This window comes from Siphateles boraxobius, unplaced genomic scaffold (genome assembly GCF_051911475.1).
Source record: "Siphateles boraxobius isolate OS27281-9 unplaced genomic scaffold, OSU_SipBor_1 92, whole genome shotgun sequence".
Classification (NCBI taxonomy): Eukaryota; Metazoa; Chordata; class Actinopteri; order Cypriniformes; family Leuciscidae; genus Siphateles; species Siphateles boraxobius.
This window is the reverse complement of record NW_027509222.1, coordinates 3,838,298-3,855,730: the sequence shown is the minus strand read 5'-3', so window position 1 is coordinate 3,855,730 and position 17,433 is coordinate 3,838,298. Positions and strand designations below refer to the sequence as shown.

At 39.8% G+C, this 17,433-nt stretch overlaps 1 protein-coding gene across 5 annotated transcripts in view; it reads right to left on the bottom strand.

Moving 5' to 3' along the window:
- Positions 1-9,153: 9,153 nt before the first annotated feature.
- Positions 9,154-17,433, bottom strand: part of gabra1 (gamma-aminobutyric acid type A receptor subunit alpha1) — a 43,730-nt gene continuing 35,450 nt past the window's right edge. For all 5 annotated transcript variants that reach the window (XM_077224835.1, XM_077224833.1, XM_077224834.1 and 2 more), the window contains exon 10: positions 9,154-12,618. In XM_077224835.1, coding sequence (XP_077080950.1) covers positions 12,301-12,618 — 318 coding nt within the window. In that variant the 3' untranslated portion in view covers positions 9,154-12,300. The remainder of the gene's footprint in view (positions 12,619-17,433) is intronic.

Below are 17,433 nucleotides of genomic sequence, written 5' to 3'. Positions count from 1 at the left end.
CTATATGTCATGTTATAGCCAGATATGACGGCGCTACTGTAGCACGCATCACCGCAGTTGAGCGATTTATTCATCAAGCCGAAGTGCAAATCAAAGTGAAAGTCAAGACTCAACACAAAATCATCTTCATTAAAATTAAAAAAAATTAAAAAATGAAAGAAACTTGACAGTGCTATTGCCGCTTTCTCCGATTGTGGTCTTTGATTTTGAAATTAGCTGATAATCAATAAATTGCAGTTCATATCTGTTGCAACGTGCACAAAAACGTTGGGTGCCACTGAAGTCCATTATTCGAAGAAAAACTTCCTCAAAAAACTTAATTTCTCTTCCACTGAGGAAAGAAAGACATGGATATCTTGGATGGCATTGGGGTGAGTAAATTATTAGGAAATTTTCATTTTGAGGTGAACTACTCCTTTAAGTCGCAGTCAATTTTTGCCGTGTCAACACAGTATAAGTATCTGAGGTTGTGTCATCGTCACTTCTTTCTGTATTAACATCCACCTTATGAATTCGTCTTTTCTTCATAGTCCTTATTTATCATGAATTTCCCCTTGACTGCTGGATTGAAAGTGAGCCACAGTGTCACAATTGTAGCAGGATAGGCCACATTTCACAGATGTTTAAAAGTAAGAAAACCGGTGACAAAGTATCCAAACCAATGTGGTAAGAAAACTTCCATGGGACATAGGTAAGTCTGCTGTGTATATACCTCCTGTCGTGCTAATTGAGTTGATTAACTGAACGTGCTCCTCCCATACTTTGTCAATAAAACATCAATACTTTTCAGCGTCTGAAAAACAACATTCAGCCTGGAGCGCCCTCCAGTGGCAATCAGGGAAGGTTGAATTATCCCATAAATATGACATATTCATAAATTAATAAGTTAAAGTAACAGTGATCTTTTAAAATATAACATATTGTTTTCATGATTCTAGCAAAGATTATCCTGATATCTATCTGATATATTGCGTTGCTGCTAAATGGGTACCTGTTCTTAATGCATTAAATTAGAGAAGGATATATATATAAACCGTCTAAATTCATCATTTCATATTGAAGGTGAAAAAATTGACTGTCTTACTGGCTCTGTGTTTAACGCTATTGATTTGAAAAGTGACGGGGAAGTTTGCACTTGACTGCTCTATATCAACACTGGATTTGACGTAAAGAGATCACTCTCTTTATAAGAAATGAAGCAGACTGCATATAATTAGTGTTAAGTGTTCAAGGCGTCACTTAAAAGTGTTTATCATAAACACTGAATCTTTCAAATAACCAAGGTCATTTCAATATTGAGCTCATTACTTTCTTTCACTATATTTAAGGGGTTTCCAGGACAAATGTATGGAAATGACTGTGGTACTACTTTGTTGATGGTGAGATGTACAGTATATTTCTTGTTAATTAAAATTGTTTTCCCCTAATACTGACTTGTTTTTCATTTATAGTCTGGGCAATACTTTATATTAATGTGTCTGTTATACATGTTACATGCACAATGTAAGAAATTGACTGTGAAATTCACAGTAATAAACTGGCAGCAAGTGACAAGTAACTTTCTGTACAAAAAAACAAACAAACACAGTAACTAACTGACAGCAAGTGACAAGTAACTTACTGTAAAATAAAAACAGTTATAAACTAGCAGCTATTGACAAGTAATTTAATGTAATATATTCACAGTATTTAACTGGCAACAATTGTCAAGTAACTCACTGTAGAAGTAATAACCATAATTTTGCTGTTTTCATATACAATAGCAACCATGTTACTGTAAAGTAAAACATTAATTTGCAAGTACTGCTTTTTTAACGTTAATAGTGTTTTCCCTGTAAAATAAAACATTAATTTCCAAAAAGTGTATTTTGTTTGTCACCATAGTAGTGATTTAACTTTAAAATAAAATAGTTGTTTCTGATTTTTACTGTAAACTAGAATGTTTACAGTATTTTTAAGTTACAGTGCCAGTAATTCAACGCCTCGGTTACAACTGTAACCTTGGTTCCCTAAAGAGGGAATGAGACGTGGTGATTGACGCTGTGGGAAAGCTTTGTGTGATTGCGTTTGTGAAGCACTTGTGAAATCAGTACAATGTTGTGACAAAATGTCAGAGGCGGGTGAGGTCACTAACCAGGAAACTAAAAAGCTGCCCAAACAATGTAACGCTAGCTTCTAATAGGCTGATACTTTCAAGGGAACTCGCACTGCGTCGATTGACACTGTAGGGACGTATATACCCTCGGCCTCTAAACAATAGATCTAGCCACATTAGAGGGGATCTTAGGAATGTACCCTGGTCTAGGGTGAAGCAACGCCTTTACCATGCCAGGTGCAAAATCCAAGCACGAAGGGGCAAACGACAGAGCTTGCAAATCTCCTGTCCTGTTAAGAGATGTAAATGCTAGGAGGAACAATGTCTTGAGAGTCAGAAACTTGACTGGAACCTCCTCAATAAGCTCAAAGGGAGCCAGGGATAGGCCTTGGAGCACCATGAGCAAATCCCATGCTGTACCCTAGTGCGTACTGCAATCCTCAGCCTCATATTGCCACGGTGGAAACATGTTACCAAGGGGTCTCTCCCTAAAAACATACCACCCAAAGGAATGTGGTAAGCAGTTATGGCCGCCACATAAACCTTTAAAGTGGACAGGGATAAGCCTGCAGCGAATGTGTCTTGCACTGTACCAACAGGGCAGTTAAATGGGTCCAGATGATGACCACTGCACCAAGAAGTGAACACTCTCCACTTCAGGGCATACAGGACATACAGTTTGTGGAGCGAGAAGCATTTCCCATGAACCCCAATCATTCCATGTGCGCGATGTGAACCAGCTCTGAGCTCTGCGCAGCTCTGCAACTGCGTCAGGGCCAATTCCCCTGTCCTCAATCAGGTCTCTGAACACATCCGCCTGGTAGGCCTGCAGCACGCTCATAGTATGCAAACATGCTGCAGCCTGACCAGACGTAGAATATGCTTTGCCCACCAAAGGCGAAGTGGTTTTGACCAGCTTGGTGGGCAGTGTCGGGGCCTTCAGGGACAATTCAAACTGTGGGGAGAGATAGCAGGCTAGCGTTTCTTCCACCTTCACCCCTTCCACAAGCATCACCCCATAATCATGTTCTTTACGGGCAACTATAGAGGAGTAGTGTGATGTCTGTGCACTATGTACTCTATAGGAGACCGGCTCCTTCCACAATCTCGACACCTTTGTGTGTAGATTGGGAAAAAAAACAGAAAGCACTGACGCGGAGGTTGTGCTTGTGAAGGCAGGAAGTGTTCATCTAATTTACTTTTGGGATGAACATCCTGCTTCTCAGCTGGTCAGTCAATGTTTATTCTGGCGACAGCGCGAGACACAACCTCCACCTGTTCCTCATACGCTGAAGAGTAAGGTGGTGAATCCTCAGCCTCTCCTGTGTTGATGCTTTCAACATCCAACTCCTCAGAGCTGGATATATGAAGCAGAGGTGCCTCACACAGTATGGGAACCACAGCACTTGCTTCCTGACACAGGGAAAAGGCACTGGATCTATCAGGTGAGGGCTGAGAAAAGGCTGGGCCCGTGTCGAACCCCTCTGAAAGCTCCATTTGTGATCCCCATGATTAGAACTGTGGGGAATGCAAGCCTTAACGCTTTCCTCAAAGAGCACCAGGCGAGAGTGGAGCATCCGTTGTGGAAGCTGTTCACAGTCTGCACAGCCAGCACCCTCTGGCTCTGACTCTGCACTCTCCACTCCCAAACAAAAAACACAAATATTGTGTGTGTCCCACCCGTGATGTAGCTTGGGAAGGGATGAATCTGAATTTCTGTTTACTCGCCAAAATATAATAATGATGGTAGACAGTACAACACTAAATAAGACACACAATTCACATATACCCCTTCTCCACCAAAGCATGTTGAGAGCCGGTTCGGAGCCAATGCCTGCGCGCGAACCAGTTCTTTGTGTTTCGACAGGCAAAGAACCGGTTCTCGGCCAGGAAAACTGGTTCCAAAGCGGCACCAACTTTTTGCTGGACTGGAACCATTCTTTAACCACGTCATGCTTACGTCGGGGGCTGGGGGCGGGTTTAGATGTGTTCTTAACATCTTTTCTGACCATACTATAGGATCGCAAAGCCAGGAGAAACATTTGCAGAAACACGATGTAGTACGCCGTTGTAATTGTTATGCTTGAAGTTGGCGCAAGCGTTTCTAGTTTTCTAGTACCTTCTTGGTACACGAGTTAGATAATCCCAAAGTAATGTTGTACTTGCAAGCGTTTCTAGCTAAGACGTATGGAGACGTTCACAGTGATGTAACGACGTCGTTCGCTGGTCGCTCTAGTCAGTGGAAAAACAAACAAGTTCTGAGAAGGTTTGCAAGTTGAACCAACTCCGAACCAACTTTGAACCAGCACCAGTTCCGAACCAGTTCTTTTTTGGTGGAAAAGGAGTAATAGAGCGCTTGCTGAAGACACAGAAGCTAGCGTTACACTGTTTGGGCAGGCTTTAAAGTTTCCTGGTTAGTGACGTCACCCGCCTCTGACGTCTTGTCACACCATTGGACTGATTTCACAAGTGCTTCACGACGCAATCACGCAGAGCTTTCCCACTGCGTCATTTGACGGAGCGTCTCTTTCCCTCTTTAGGGAACTTACATAAAACTACATATTTTCTAAAAGAGTTTTAGGGTTCAACAATAACTGCAGAAAGACAGCAAACAATACTATTTATTCTTAATGATGATAGGATATAAACTTTGTGACACGCCTCCAGTGCAAAGAGAGGTTTCAAGCTGCCTCAAAACAAGATCACTAGAGATGGTGGAATATGGTTAACCACAATCTTTAATTTAAACAAAAAACATGAGAAGGAAGTAAATCTTGAACCGAGGTTCTTCCCGGTCTTCCTTCCACATGCGTAAACCAAAACTATGCCACCTTCAAAAGTAAAGATTAGATAGGAAAAAGGCAAGACTTTTACAGAAGAGTTAACAGGGATTACATAGGCTTCACTCTCTTCAGCCAGTCACACTCTGGGCTATCCTCATTTTCAGCACCTCATCCTAGGCAATCTGCAGCCAGAACAAACCAAACTTGAGTGCAACAAGGTTCCTGGTTTTACTGTGATTTCCATAGACTGTCATTGACCACGTTTCGGAGGGTGAGCAGGTGAAAGTACTCCAGGTGGATGATTTATGTTTTCTCCCTGCCGAGACCTACTCCTATGCAGGCTATGGAAGTTTATTAATAAAATGTAACACTTTATGTTGCAGATGAGCATGGAAGAACCGTTACGGTTTCTTATTTAGCTGCTGTAGGGACATTGTTAAACACATGTAATGGTAACATACTAGTGGTTACATTTGTGATTTACTTATGTTTATTCAAACTAAAAACTGTCTAATATCATAGCACCTCAACCCAAAGTGTAATCTGTTAGCTTGGATTTGAAAATTCAGTGCAGCCAAAATCTCTGCCCCTCACTATTTGTGTAGTTATATATATTTCATAGCTACGGAGCCCCGCATATGACATACAGGCAAAAAATAGTAAGCTAAATCGTGTGCACCATTTACTAATTTCTTCCCTCGATTTAGAAATAGTGCACACAATTTACTATTTCGTTCCCTTGATTTGCTATATTGTGCGCACGATTCATAAATCAAGGGAATAAATTTGTAAATCGTCCACACGATTAAGCAAATCGAGTGAACGAAATAGTAAATTGTGCGCACAATTTAGTAAATCAACAGAATTTTTTTTTTCTTGCTTGTCATGTGTGGAGCTCTGTACATGTCAGCTAACAGGCCAAAGGTGCTTCTCAATTCTCATTTGTGCATCCTCGCCTCCTTTCCTCACGTCTCAGCTCTGCCCTCTGTAGGATGCGATGGAAGGCTGCAGGGAAAGGAAATGAGGACGGAGGAATTGAAGGAAAGCTTATTTGTATATTGGAATATTCTTTGCTCACTCGAGCCTCACTTCACTGCATCATCAGCTGTGCTCAAATAATGTGCCCTTCTGTTGTTAAAGTTTGGTTATTTAATAAATTGGTAAATAATAAAGATAAAGCAAGATGCCCTGTATATATGTGTGGTATATCATTTATTTAAACTGCATACATTAAAATTATTGTAACAGATGTGAAGGGGGAGGAGAATTTATCCGTACGTCAGGTTTCTCAACAAGAAAGACTTCTGCATAGGATACACCTATGCATCCTCGCTCATAACACCTCTGGAAGCTTCCTCACTCCTTGTTCCTCGCGGTGTAAATAAAGAATTGAGATGTCCTTCACGATGGCTGAGCTCAATCTGTTTCCGGGTCACAGGATGGATAACGGAGGAGCAAGGAAATGAGGAGGGATATTGAGAAGCACCCTAAGTATAAATATCAGAGCATTGGCTAACTGTAGCTTGTTCCTCTCACGCAGAGCTACTGGTAGCATTAGCAAGCCTCTCTACCACAGTATATAGTAAGCGAAAAACAGTAACAAAAGAAGTATATCCGAATTCACACTACTCATAAAAGAGTATGTACAAAGTACTCAGATGACCCACTTCTTCCGGTGAGATTCTGAAGTGTGCATATGATGGACACTTTACTATCCCATAAGGCCACGGGAGAGGATTTGTGAATGACAGTGAAGAGACGTAACTGACGCTGGTAGGTCACATGATAAGGGCAATATGATGAATGTAGTACGTCCAGATTACATTCATATTACACACACTCATACTTCATTGAACTTTTTTAACCAGTAGTGAAGTAATTGCTTATTCAAAATAAGGTCTACACAAGAGAGAATGTGATTTTGGACGCAGCTCTAGTTTCCTCTGTGCTTGTTTGTTCCCTCAGTTGCACTAACAGTCGTCTGTGGATGAGAGTCTGAAACAAGGACTGGTGGGACGTTGTCCTGCTCCACTCACAGACGCTGAGTGAAAGGAGAATTTTAGAATGACGCGACACTCATTTATATGACACTTTATTCAACAGGAAGAACAGCTCATTCCGTGCGTCACACGTCATTGCACATGCACAGTGCTTTCAGTTTTGGTTTTTCAATCAAAGTGTTTACAAGTGTTTACATGTTCTCTCGATCGGATTAGCAAAGGAATAAACCACCCCTTTCAATCAGATTGAAATTTCATTCGGAAATCGCATCGATTAAGGTGTTTACATGAAGGCTTTTCAGTCTGATTGAGCCATCAATCCGATTACTAACGGATTTTTTGTTTTTTTACATTGCTGATTACTGTGACTATCTAACGCATTCTCATCCTTTGGCGTCATATGGGTGAATATAACACACACTGTTATGGGTAGGTTTAGGTCTGGGGTAGGGTTACGGTTATGACGCCGTGGGATCTGCGTCTCCTATTCACTCTAAAGGATGCCATGTGCGTTGGATTTAGACGAGCGTCACCTGTATGACGCCTTGGGTTCTGCGTCTCATATTGATGCTAAAGGATGCCATGTGCGTAAGATTTCAACGAAAGGTACAAAACGTCACATGTATGACGCCAAAGGATGAGAACGGGCTGGACTATCACAATACGTCTTTCATTACTGCAATTTTTAAATACACAGTATTCTACTGTGAACTTTTATAAAGTAATTTCCTGTGCACAAACAGGTAGTTTCAGGTAGCACAACCAGCAGCATTTATTCGTTACGAGTGAAATAATTAAGAAAAAAGGAAGCAGCCATTTTACAAAGGAGAGAGCTTTTGATTTAAAGCCTAAATATTTTAAAAGAGAGTAATAGAGTGAAAATAGAGAGTTTTAAGTTATTTTCCAATCAAATCCGGGGGAAGAAACATCTTTTCATGCTTTTAATTCGAGGAGCTCCGGTGAGTGTTTTGTTGCTCTGTAAAATGATTGTCATAAAACCAATGTTGAATCAAAGTAATGTTAAAATCATCTGCGTAACATGCTAGTTAATGTGCATTGGTTCATGCAAACTGAGCAATTTTTTGATGGTTTGAAATTAATAATCAACTCTGAATCTTTTTTTAACAGCATATCATCCAGAGAATGTGATTATTTGATGACATGCATGTATGACATACAATTGTTTTATTTTCTGAGTCACACAATAATAATATATATATAAGGCGTTGCTCTGTTTAATGTTAATTAGGTGGGTATGTTCTCCCAGGATTTTCTTTGTAAAATAAGTTATGCAGTTGAAGAAAGAAAAGAGAAAGAGATCTGAAATTTCATGTGATTATATCTGTTGTCAAATCAGATAATGTGAATGAGTGATAAGTAACAAGATTTGTTTTTGTTTTTTTCTGGGGATGCATACTTCTTGAGTTGACCTTGGACTAGTGAACGGTGAGCCAACAGTGTCTAATTGATGTCGCAATGCGTCTTTCTCTGGAGCTAATTCAGTAGCCTTAATCTGTCTTCAATCCCTGGAAACAGATAAGAGAATACAACACCATACACTTCGGATGCCTTAAGTGAAACAGAGTTTAAGAGTAGTAAATCTTTCTTCTGTCATGTGACTAGTTCTACTTCTTCTATTTTGTTATATGTTTTTTTTTCGTAAGGATCAGACTTCATAAAAGGACAAAGAACACAAGGAAAAGACTTGAACTGTGTTTGGGGAAATATCTTTTATTTCTCATACTAACAGACCTGATTGGATATCCTCTTGGTTCTATTGACAGTATGTTTGCAAACTTTCAACTTATTTTCATTTCATGGTAGCAATACAATACTGTACATTTTCTTCTTTTCCAAGTTGTAGTGAAATTCCTTATGGACTTAGACGTTCAGTATAGTGTCATGCTACTGTGCCCATTCAACCTGATCTGTTCATTTAGAACCCCACACTAGAGTGTTAAAACAGATTACATTTTTTTGCAGTGTATTTACTAATAACAATAAATTAGACATAATTACATGCAACTAGCCCTAAACCAAACCCAGAACCATAGTAAGTACATGTAGTTAATCACTATTACTCAGTTCTTAAATGTATATTTACACTGTGGGGACACATCAAAATAAAGTGTTTTTTTAAAGTTACACTTTCAGAATGTAATTTACAGTATAAAGGGAATTCACCTTTATGTTTTGAGCAAATAATATGCTGTAATTTCATTCAAAGAACATTTTTTTTTGGATTAAGCAAACAAAAATGACAAAAATCGATGGATTTCTTTTTTTTTCTTTTATTGTATGGCTAATGAAGATAATCAAATTATACAGGGCTAAAACATTTAGACAGCAAACCTTTACGAAGACATAGTCATTTCCCAGTATACAGTGCAGAATAAATAATTCTTTCCTCTTGACAAAGCTGTCTGTGCCAATGACCATGTATGCACAAGTTCATCCTTTAAAGTTAGTAGTAACTTCAACTTTTGCCAAGCACCGAGAGTTTATTTTAATACAGCATGTGTTGGATTTCTCCAGTACATTGCAAATCAAAAAATAAAACTACGTTCATAATCTGATATGCATATGAAATGCTATAATCTTCCATAAAAAAAATACAAATTCTTAATTCATAACACATTAAAAATATATATTATTAGATGCAACAAAACAATCCAAATGTAGCTATTAATTGACGTGTAAATAATATAAATACACTAAATGAATTATTTTCAATCCATACCTTTTTATTGCAACATTACCATATCTTTGAATTTGTTTATTCCAAAACTGAACAACCCATTTTTAGATTTTCTGAATGACAAAAAGTCCTACAGCTAAATAGGGTGCACAGTTTATAACTGACTTTTTACAATATATATTGAAAACGACAGTGATGAGGGGTGGGAAGCTAATTAATATGGTTTAAAGCTATCCTTGCATAGCACAAAGCTGACTACATAAATATCAAATATGCCTATAATGTGCAAAATGCATAACAACAGGTTGGTACAAATAAAACACTGCATCTTTAGAAGCATCATCATGGATATCATTTTATATATAGTTTCAACATGATATTAAACATCAATTCAAGATAATGAGTTGAAAACTCAATTAACTAAATTAAATGTACCGCATTCACAAAAGTCTGGCTCCATAGGACTCCATGACTGTGCATGTGCATACTGTTTCCACACATATCCCAGAGTAAACTTTCGGTCTTTGCTTTATCTGGCACAAACTCAGCAAATTCCCAGGTACTATCCAAAAGGTTTTTAAATTGGGGTAACATGAAATTTATCTGCATCATCAAGTGCAGATAATGTGTCAGAAATATACTTATTCAGTGACATAGACCAAAAACATCCATTAAAAAATTTTTAAAAAGAAAAAAAGTATATTTTAAACAAAGAAAGTAACAAATTGAAAAAACAGAGGAGCATTGCCAACTAAGGCATACACTAACATACCAAACCAAGAATAGCAATTCAAATTGATTATAAAGGTGTGCCTTTACCACTTCAATCACAAAAAGCCCTTTCTAATCTATATTGCTACATCAAAGTAAAGTATGATTATGTCCAAGTTCCTCATTTAAAGGACTTTTCCCTCTCTCCCTCTCTTTCAATCCAAACATAGAGAGTATACTCCTTTATAAGTTTTTTTAATAGGTGCTTGAGCAACTGACATCCCAGAAACATAAAAACAAATTTGGCATTGTTATAGCATTACAAGACATATTTATATGTAGAACAGTGTATTAATTACATTAATAATATCTAGAAATGTTTTCTTAGTTTGCATTAACAAGCAGGGACAAACATGTATGTAATGGATTATGTTTATATGTTTACTATGACATGTGAAACAAAAGGCAGTGTGGCTGATACTTTCTTCAGTGACGTTTTTAAAAGGTTGCCCATAAAATTAAAACGAATAAGTAGAGCACCTTCTAAGAACGTACCCTTTCAACTTGCAAATATATACAAGGCACTACTCTTGAACCATTCTGACTTGATCACACTAAAGTGATGCTAGCGAGTAACAGCACACAAGTGATAACCCTAGTGCCATAATTGTGCACCGCCCACAATGTCCAAAAACTATCTACCAAAATAAACACTAAAGAGTATTTTAATGTTAATATAAAATTGCATTCTGACATCAACAGAAGTTTACATTTTTTTTTTCTAAGTATCTACTGTAGTCTCTCCTCTTAAACTCTTTATAAACAGTGCAACTGCACACATATACTTTCATTTATGTATTATTATCATGAAAAGGTAAATCCAAAAGTAGTGTCTAGTTGATCTAGGGGGAATACCCAAATTTTCTCAATGATCTGCACAAATCGAAACACAAAGCTCTCTTTCTGGCAAGCACTGAGTTTGTACCTTGTAGTTACATTTAGCAAAGCTCAAAATGAATATTGACAACTCTAACATTTTATATTTACATGAAAACTAATAAATAGTATGCTTTATGATATACACATTAATCTTTTTTAAGTTCTCTTAAATTTTTTATATCCATGAGTTTTTTTTTTCTCCACTGAGACATGTTTTATTGCTGTTAATGGAACCCTAGTAAAATATAAAGTCAAATAACAAAAGATTCAAACACAGGCTAAAGAAAACAGAGAAACACATAACTGTTTAAATAAAGCTGTTGATTGGGTATAGAAAAGCTTCACCCATGCAAACTTATTCCATGTACATTGCTAATGTAATGCAAAAACATAGTATTTAAATGTTGAAATAAACATCTAAAGAATAGTTCACCCTTTTTTTCTGGAACACAGAAGTAGAAGATTTTTTTAAAATGTATTTATTATTTTGCACGTACACCTACACAGTCACCACATAAAAACAACATGAAAGCACCATAAAAATATTCTATACAAAATCTATACTGTAAATCTTCTAAAGCCATATGGTAGTTTCACGTGAAGAATGGGACTTTAGAAGACTTGGAATGAAGTGTATGGTATATTTTTACTTTTATGGTGCTTGTTATTGGTGTTTTTGTCCTGTTCAGGTCTCGACAGACATAATCACTAAACTGCCATTGTAACAAAAATAACAAAGTGTCTCATTTTGTGTTCTACAAGATCATACATTGGAACAACATGAAGAAGAGTATATAATGACAGAAAATGTATTTATGGGTGAACTATTCCTTAAGGAAATTAGTTTTAAACTATTATTCTGTTACACTATTTCGATGGTCCATTTTAAACACTCTACTAACAATAAGTAACTTTGCAATCATATAGGAAGATACAGTATGTTACATATGTTGACACAAACTTGAAAGTGGGAACTTGACTAACATTGAAACAAATTTGAGACAAATTGTTTCTTTTCACTTTTTTTGTAATTGTTTAGAAACATAAGGAGAAAAAAAGACAGAGGAGATAGACTTAATGTGGTTGCACGGCACCCTGTAATTTGGGTTTTTTATTCAAGTAAGTTGCCCAATACACTAAGTTAAAGGTTCCAAAGAGCAACGGGAAGGCTATTCTGGCAATCCTATCGATCTTGCTCACACTGTTGAAGGTCTTTTTTGCCTCAGGAGCTTTGGGTTTTGGCTCTTCCTTGGGCTCAGTTGGGGGAGGGGGGGCACTTTTAGCAATAGTTGCCAAACCAGGGTCTCTGGCAATGTTCGGAGCAAAAGCTGTTGCTGTTGCAGCAGTGTAGGTGTTGTTCTTTTTCAGCAATGACTCCTTCTTCTTCTTTTGCTGTAAAGGAGGTCAACAGGAAGTATGTCATCAGCTGTTACTACCACTGGGTATTGCTGTAAACCTAACTATAAAGTATTTAAGATACTTCTTCATATACGTATTATTTGTCTACTACACCCAGTTTTTAAAGAAGTTAACCAAAAAAAAATGAAAATTCTGTCATCAAAAGAATTAACGGCTCAGCTCAAAAAGTAAAAACAACATCAAAACACCCTACAATCAATTATTGTGCAGTATATTCCGAGTTAGTGATTTTATGTGAAGAACAGACATCTTTCTCATAATTATGAGGAAGTTTCTCAGTATTATGAGGTACCAAGTTAGAAGTATTAGAAAGTTTCAGAAAGTTTCAGAAATAATCATATTTTTCTACTCAACTGTGGCAGAAATAGGCTTCACTCTCGGTTAGTCACTTCGATGTGGTGTAAATGTGATGACACTAGGGGTCACACTTGGGAGCCCCAAACACCTCTGATACTTCAGAAAAGGCCAAAGAGAATTGGCGAGTGAAATTTGCGTGTGCCACTCCCCTGGACATACGGGTATAAAGGAGGCAGTGCACATCCACTCTTTCACATTTGTTCTTCAAAGCTGAGTGGATGTCAGCAGACTAACTTTCCATTCACCCAAAATTTACGCGACATTGCAGCGGTCTCTCCATTCCACGCATGGATAAATGTAGCAAGTTTCCCCTGGGCGCTTCAGCAAAAGAGCCGTTTCAGAACTCTAAAAGAGCAAAAGCTCCAGATGAGGGTGATGTTTCGATAGCAGAATTTGAGTGTGGGCTTTCACCTTATGATGCTGAAGACTCGGCCATCATGGAAGCCATGCTTGCCCAGGCCAACCCGAGCATTGTACTAGAGTGGAATCCTTTGCCCTCTCCTGAGTGCTTGCGGATGGATGATTGGTATCTGGGCTCGGAACGCAACTCACAGTGCCTTTCTTCCTGGAGGGTGCATGATGAGCATAGGGATGTCCATCATGGTGGAACGCTATCTCTGGTTTAACCTTGCTGAGATGAGGGACACCAACAAAATTTGCTTTGAACTAGGGGGAAAATTAAAGTACCCATTTGGAGACTAAATAATTGGAAAATTGTCATTTTTTGGCCTGCGTTCTATTGCACCTCCTATGGGTACAATGGCAACCTATTTGGATGGGCCTTTGTCCACATACCTACTATATTGCCTTCCTCTATGCCCCTATCTGGCAGGGTGGCCTCTTCAGCGACACAGTCGAGGACTTTGCCCAGCAGTTCTCTGCAGTCAAGAAACAGACAACTCTAGCACCACATACAAAACAAGAGGGATGGCAACCCAGGGATGGCAGAGACTGTTATTTTCCAGGTAGCAGTGTGCAGCAGTTTCCTCCTTTCCTGGGTTACACAGTTCGCGGCATGAGCATGCCTGACGCGAGTACCCCACCTCCTCACGTTCAACCGTCTCAGGCCAATTGCAGTGGGATACACAAAGCAAGGTAGGTGCCTATATGCACCCACAGTCACAGATTTGGGACGCTATGAGAAAGACACTCCTGTCATGCCTGCAAAAATTGCAGTCCTCTTAGTGAAGGAAGCGGTGGGTTGAGACCAATCCTAGACCTGCGTGTTCTAAATCGGGCCCTACACAGGCTCCTGTTCAAGATGTAGATGCAGAAATGCATTTTGACATGTGCTTGCCGACAGAATTGGTTCACAGTGATAGACCTGAAGTTTCCTCTACTTCCAGATTGTTTCTTTGGTTTGCTTTTGAGGGTGAGGCATATCAGTGCAAGGTACTCCCTTTCAGGCTGTCGCTGTCACCTTGCATCTTTACGAAAGTTGCAGAGGCTGTCCTTGCCCCATCTCGATAATTGGCTAATCCTAATGCACTCTCGAGATTTATTGTGTGCACACAGGGACCCGGTGCTCAGACACCTCAGCCGTTTGGGGCTTCAGGTCAACCAGGAAAAGAGTAAGCTCATTTCAGTGCAGAACATCTCTTTTCTCAGAATGGAGTTGAACATGACAGCTCATCTTACGAACAGATGTGCCCAGTCAGTGCTAAACTGTCTGAAGACGTTCATGGGGAGAACAGTGGTTCCACTGAAGCAATTTCAGAGACTCCTGGGGCATATGGCATCGTCCGGGGCAGTAACGCCACTTGGGTTGATGCATATGAGATAATTTCAGACTCGAGTCCCGAGATGGTGCTGCGTCACACAATGCATGATCATTACACAAATCTGTCACCGTACATTCAGCCCTGGGAAAGACCTTGCATTTCTACATTCCTTTAGAATCCAGGCACGTTGATGTCACAACAGATGCCTCCAAGTCAGGCTGGGGTGCTGAATGAAATGGGTAAATGGATTGCCTTGAGTTGCTGGCAGTATTGCTGGCAGAGGTTTCGGCCTTTGATCCAAGGCAAGCATGTGTTGGTCTGGATGGACAGCACAGCGACTGTAGCATATTTAAACTGTCAGGGCAGTTTTTTCGCATGTCACTCATGTCGCGTGGTGCAACTCGTCTGCCATCTCCTCCGGAGTCAGTGGTGTCTGTTCGCTAACTGGTGTGCTTCACGAAGGGAAGACCCTCAAAGATGTGCAATCTGGTCAGTGTTTTCCTTATTGAAGGAGAGGCTGGAGGGTCGGGTGTCCCCTTCCACCTTGAAAGTTTATGTGGCCACTATAGCAGAGGATCATGATGCAGTAGATGGTAGGTCGTTAGGGAAACACGGCTTGATAATCAGGTTCCTTAGAGGAACCAGGAGGTTGAACCCTCCCAGGCAATGGCTTTTTCCCTCATAAGATCTCTTTGTAGTCTAGCTGGATTCCCTCTCACTGAAGACGCCACTCCTGAGCGCACTTACCTCCATCACGGGGGTTGGGAACCTGCAGGCATTCTCTGTCAGCGAAACGTGCCTTGAGTTCGGGGCGGCATACTCTCATATCGTGAGACTCTTCCTGGGCTTTGTGCCCAAATTTCCCACAACCCCTTTTAGAGACCAAGTGGTGAACTAGAAACTAGGGAGACCAGCCATATCGTTGCTGTGTCCAGTACACGCCCTGCACATTCATCTGGACCACACACAGAGCTTCATTAGCTCTGAGCAGCTCTTTGTTATGGGGGATAGCTGTCACCAAACAGAGGTTGGCCCACTGGATCTTGGATGCTATAGCCTTGGAATATCAAGCACAAGGTGTGCCATGCCCCTTTGCTGTACAAGCACACTCTACTAGGAGAGTTGCATCGTCCTGGGAATTAGCCAAAGGCACCTCTCTAACAGACATCTGCAGAGCCATGGGCATGGCGACACCTAATATCTTTGCAAGATTTTACAATCTCCAGGTTGAGCCAGTTTCTTCCTGCGTGTTGTCAGGTACGAGCAGGTAAAACTGCGGGCAACAGCCCGGGTGTACCACTTGCACTTTTATTGTCAATGTGAGTTTCCTATACCACCAAAGCCTTGATGTATTTTACCTTTCAGCCCGTGAGGCAGTCGAATTTAGCTGAGGAATTCTGAATATCTTTCTGAAGATTTTTCCTTGAAAACCAAACAAAACCAAACAAATAGAGAAAGGTCAAAAGGATATCCAGCTGAAGCAACCTATTCCCATTGTAACTACTCTCCTTTCGATCCCCAAGTGGTACAACGGACTAAATAACTTATGTGGGTGCTGGGTAGGGTACATTGTCGCAAGTGCACCTGTTACCGACACACAGTTGTTTGCCGACATCTGCATCACCAGGACCTCATTGTGAAGTTTTCCATATGGACCCCTAGTGTTATCGAAACCATTTCAAAGTGACTGACAGATAGGGAATGTCTCAGTTACTGTTGTAACATCCGTTCCCTGGGCAGGTATAAAATGCTTCTTTTATACCCGTATGTCTGGGGGAGTGGTGCATGAAAATTCCACTCGCCCTTACTCACTAGCCTTTTCTGAAATATCAGAGGTGTTTGGGGCTCCCAAGTGTGACATCACGTCTCATTCCCAGACGTTCTGAAGTTTGATCATGACCACTCAAGTTTTGTTCCCTTTCAGTCGGTCACGTTCTACTTGAGTCTCCGTTCCCTCCTTCGGGGAATGAGGGTTACATATGTAACCGAGACATTTTTCTTTTCAAGCTTGAATCTAAATGCCATCTGACTAATGATTGCAGGGCCTAAAAATTATCTCATGACAATGCTGATTAGCTGAGTGCACAACAAGAACATGAACATGTACAGTCCTAGACCATTCACTATCAATTATCTGAGCCTCGGAATAATTGATTCCATCACATTACACATTAGTGAATTCCCGTAAATAGATGGTTAGATGACATTTAGATTGATTCCATCCCATTAAACATTAGTGAATGCCCGTAAATGGAGAAAGACTTTTCGCAGCCAAAAGGTATAGTTATGAAATCTATTCGCAAACTGAACTAACTGGACCATGCAAAACAGCTAAACTGGACAATTCAAAACAGCAAAACTTTTAGCCTTTGGATGCAACACATGTAAAAGTGTTTTAATAAGCACAAGCAAAAATTAGATTTTTCTTTTCAAAGGGCCAGATTTACTAAACAGGCCAAATTAGCGTGAGACTAATCTCATAAAAGTGCGAATGCACGTGAAAAGTTCTGCGGGTGATCTACTGACAGTTAGAAAATTAAAAAACACAGACACAGCCAGCTCATTTCCATTATGAGCAAAACAATATATCAAGAGCAGCAAAAAATTAGTGTAGGGTCGCAAACAAGTGGAGCCGATGATGATCAGGTGTGTGTGATCTACTAACAACTCGGGCGCAGCAAATTAAAAATAATGTGGCTTGGCAAACAAT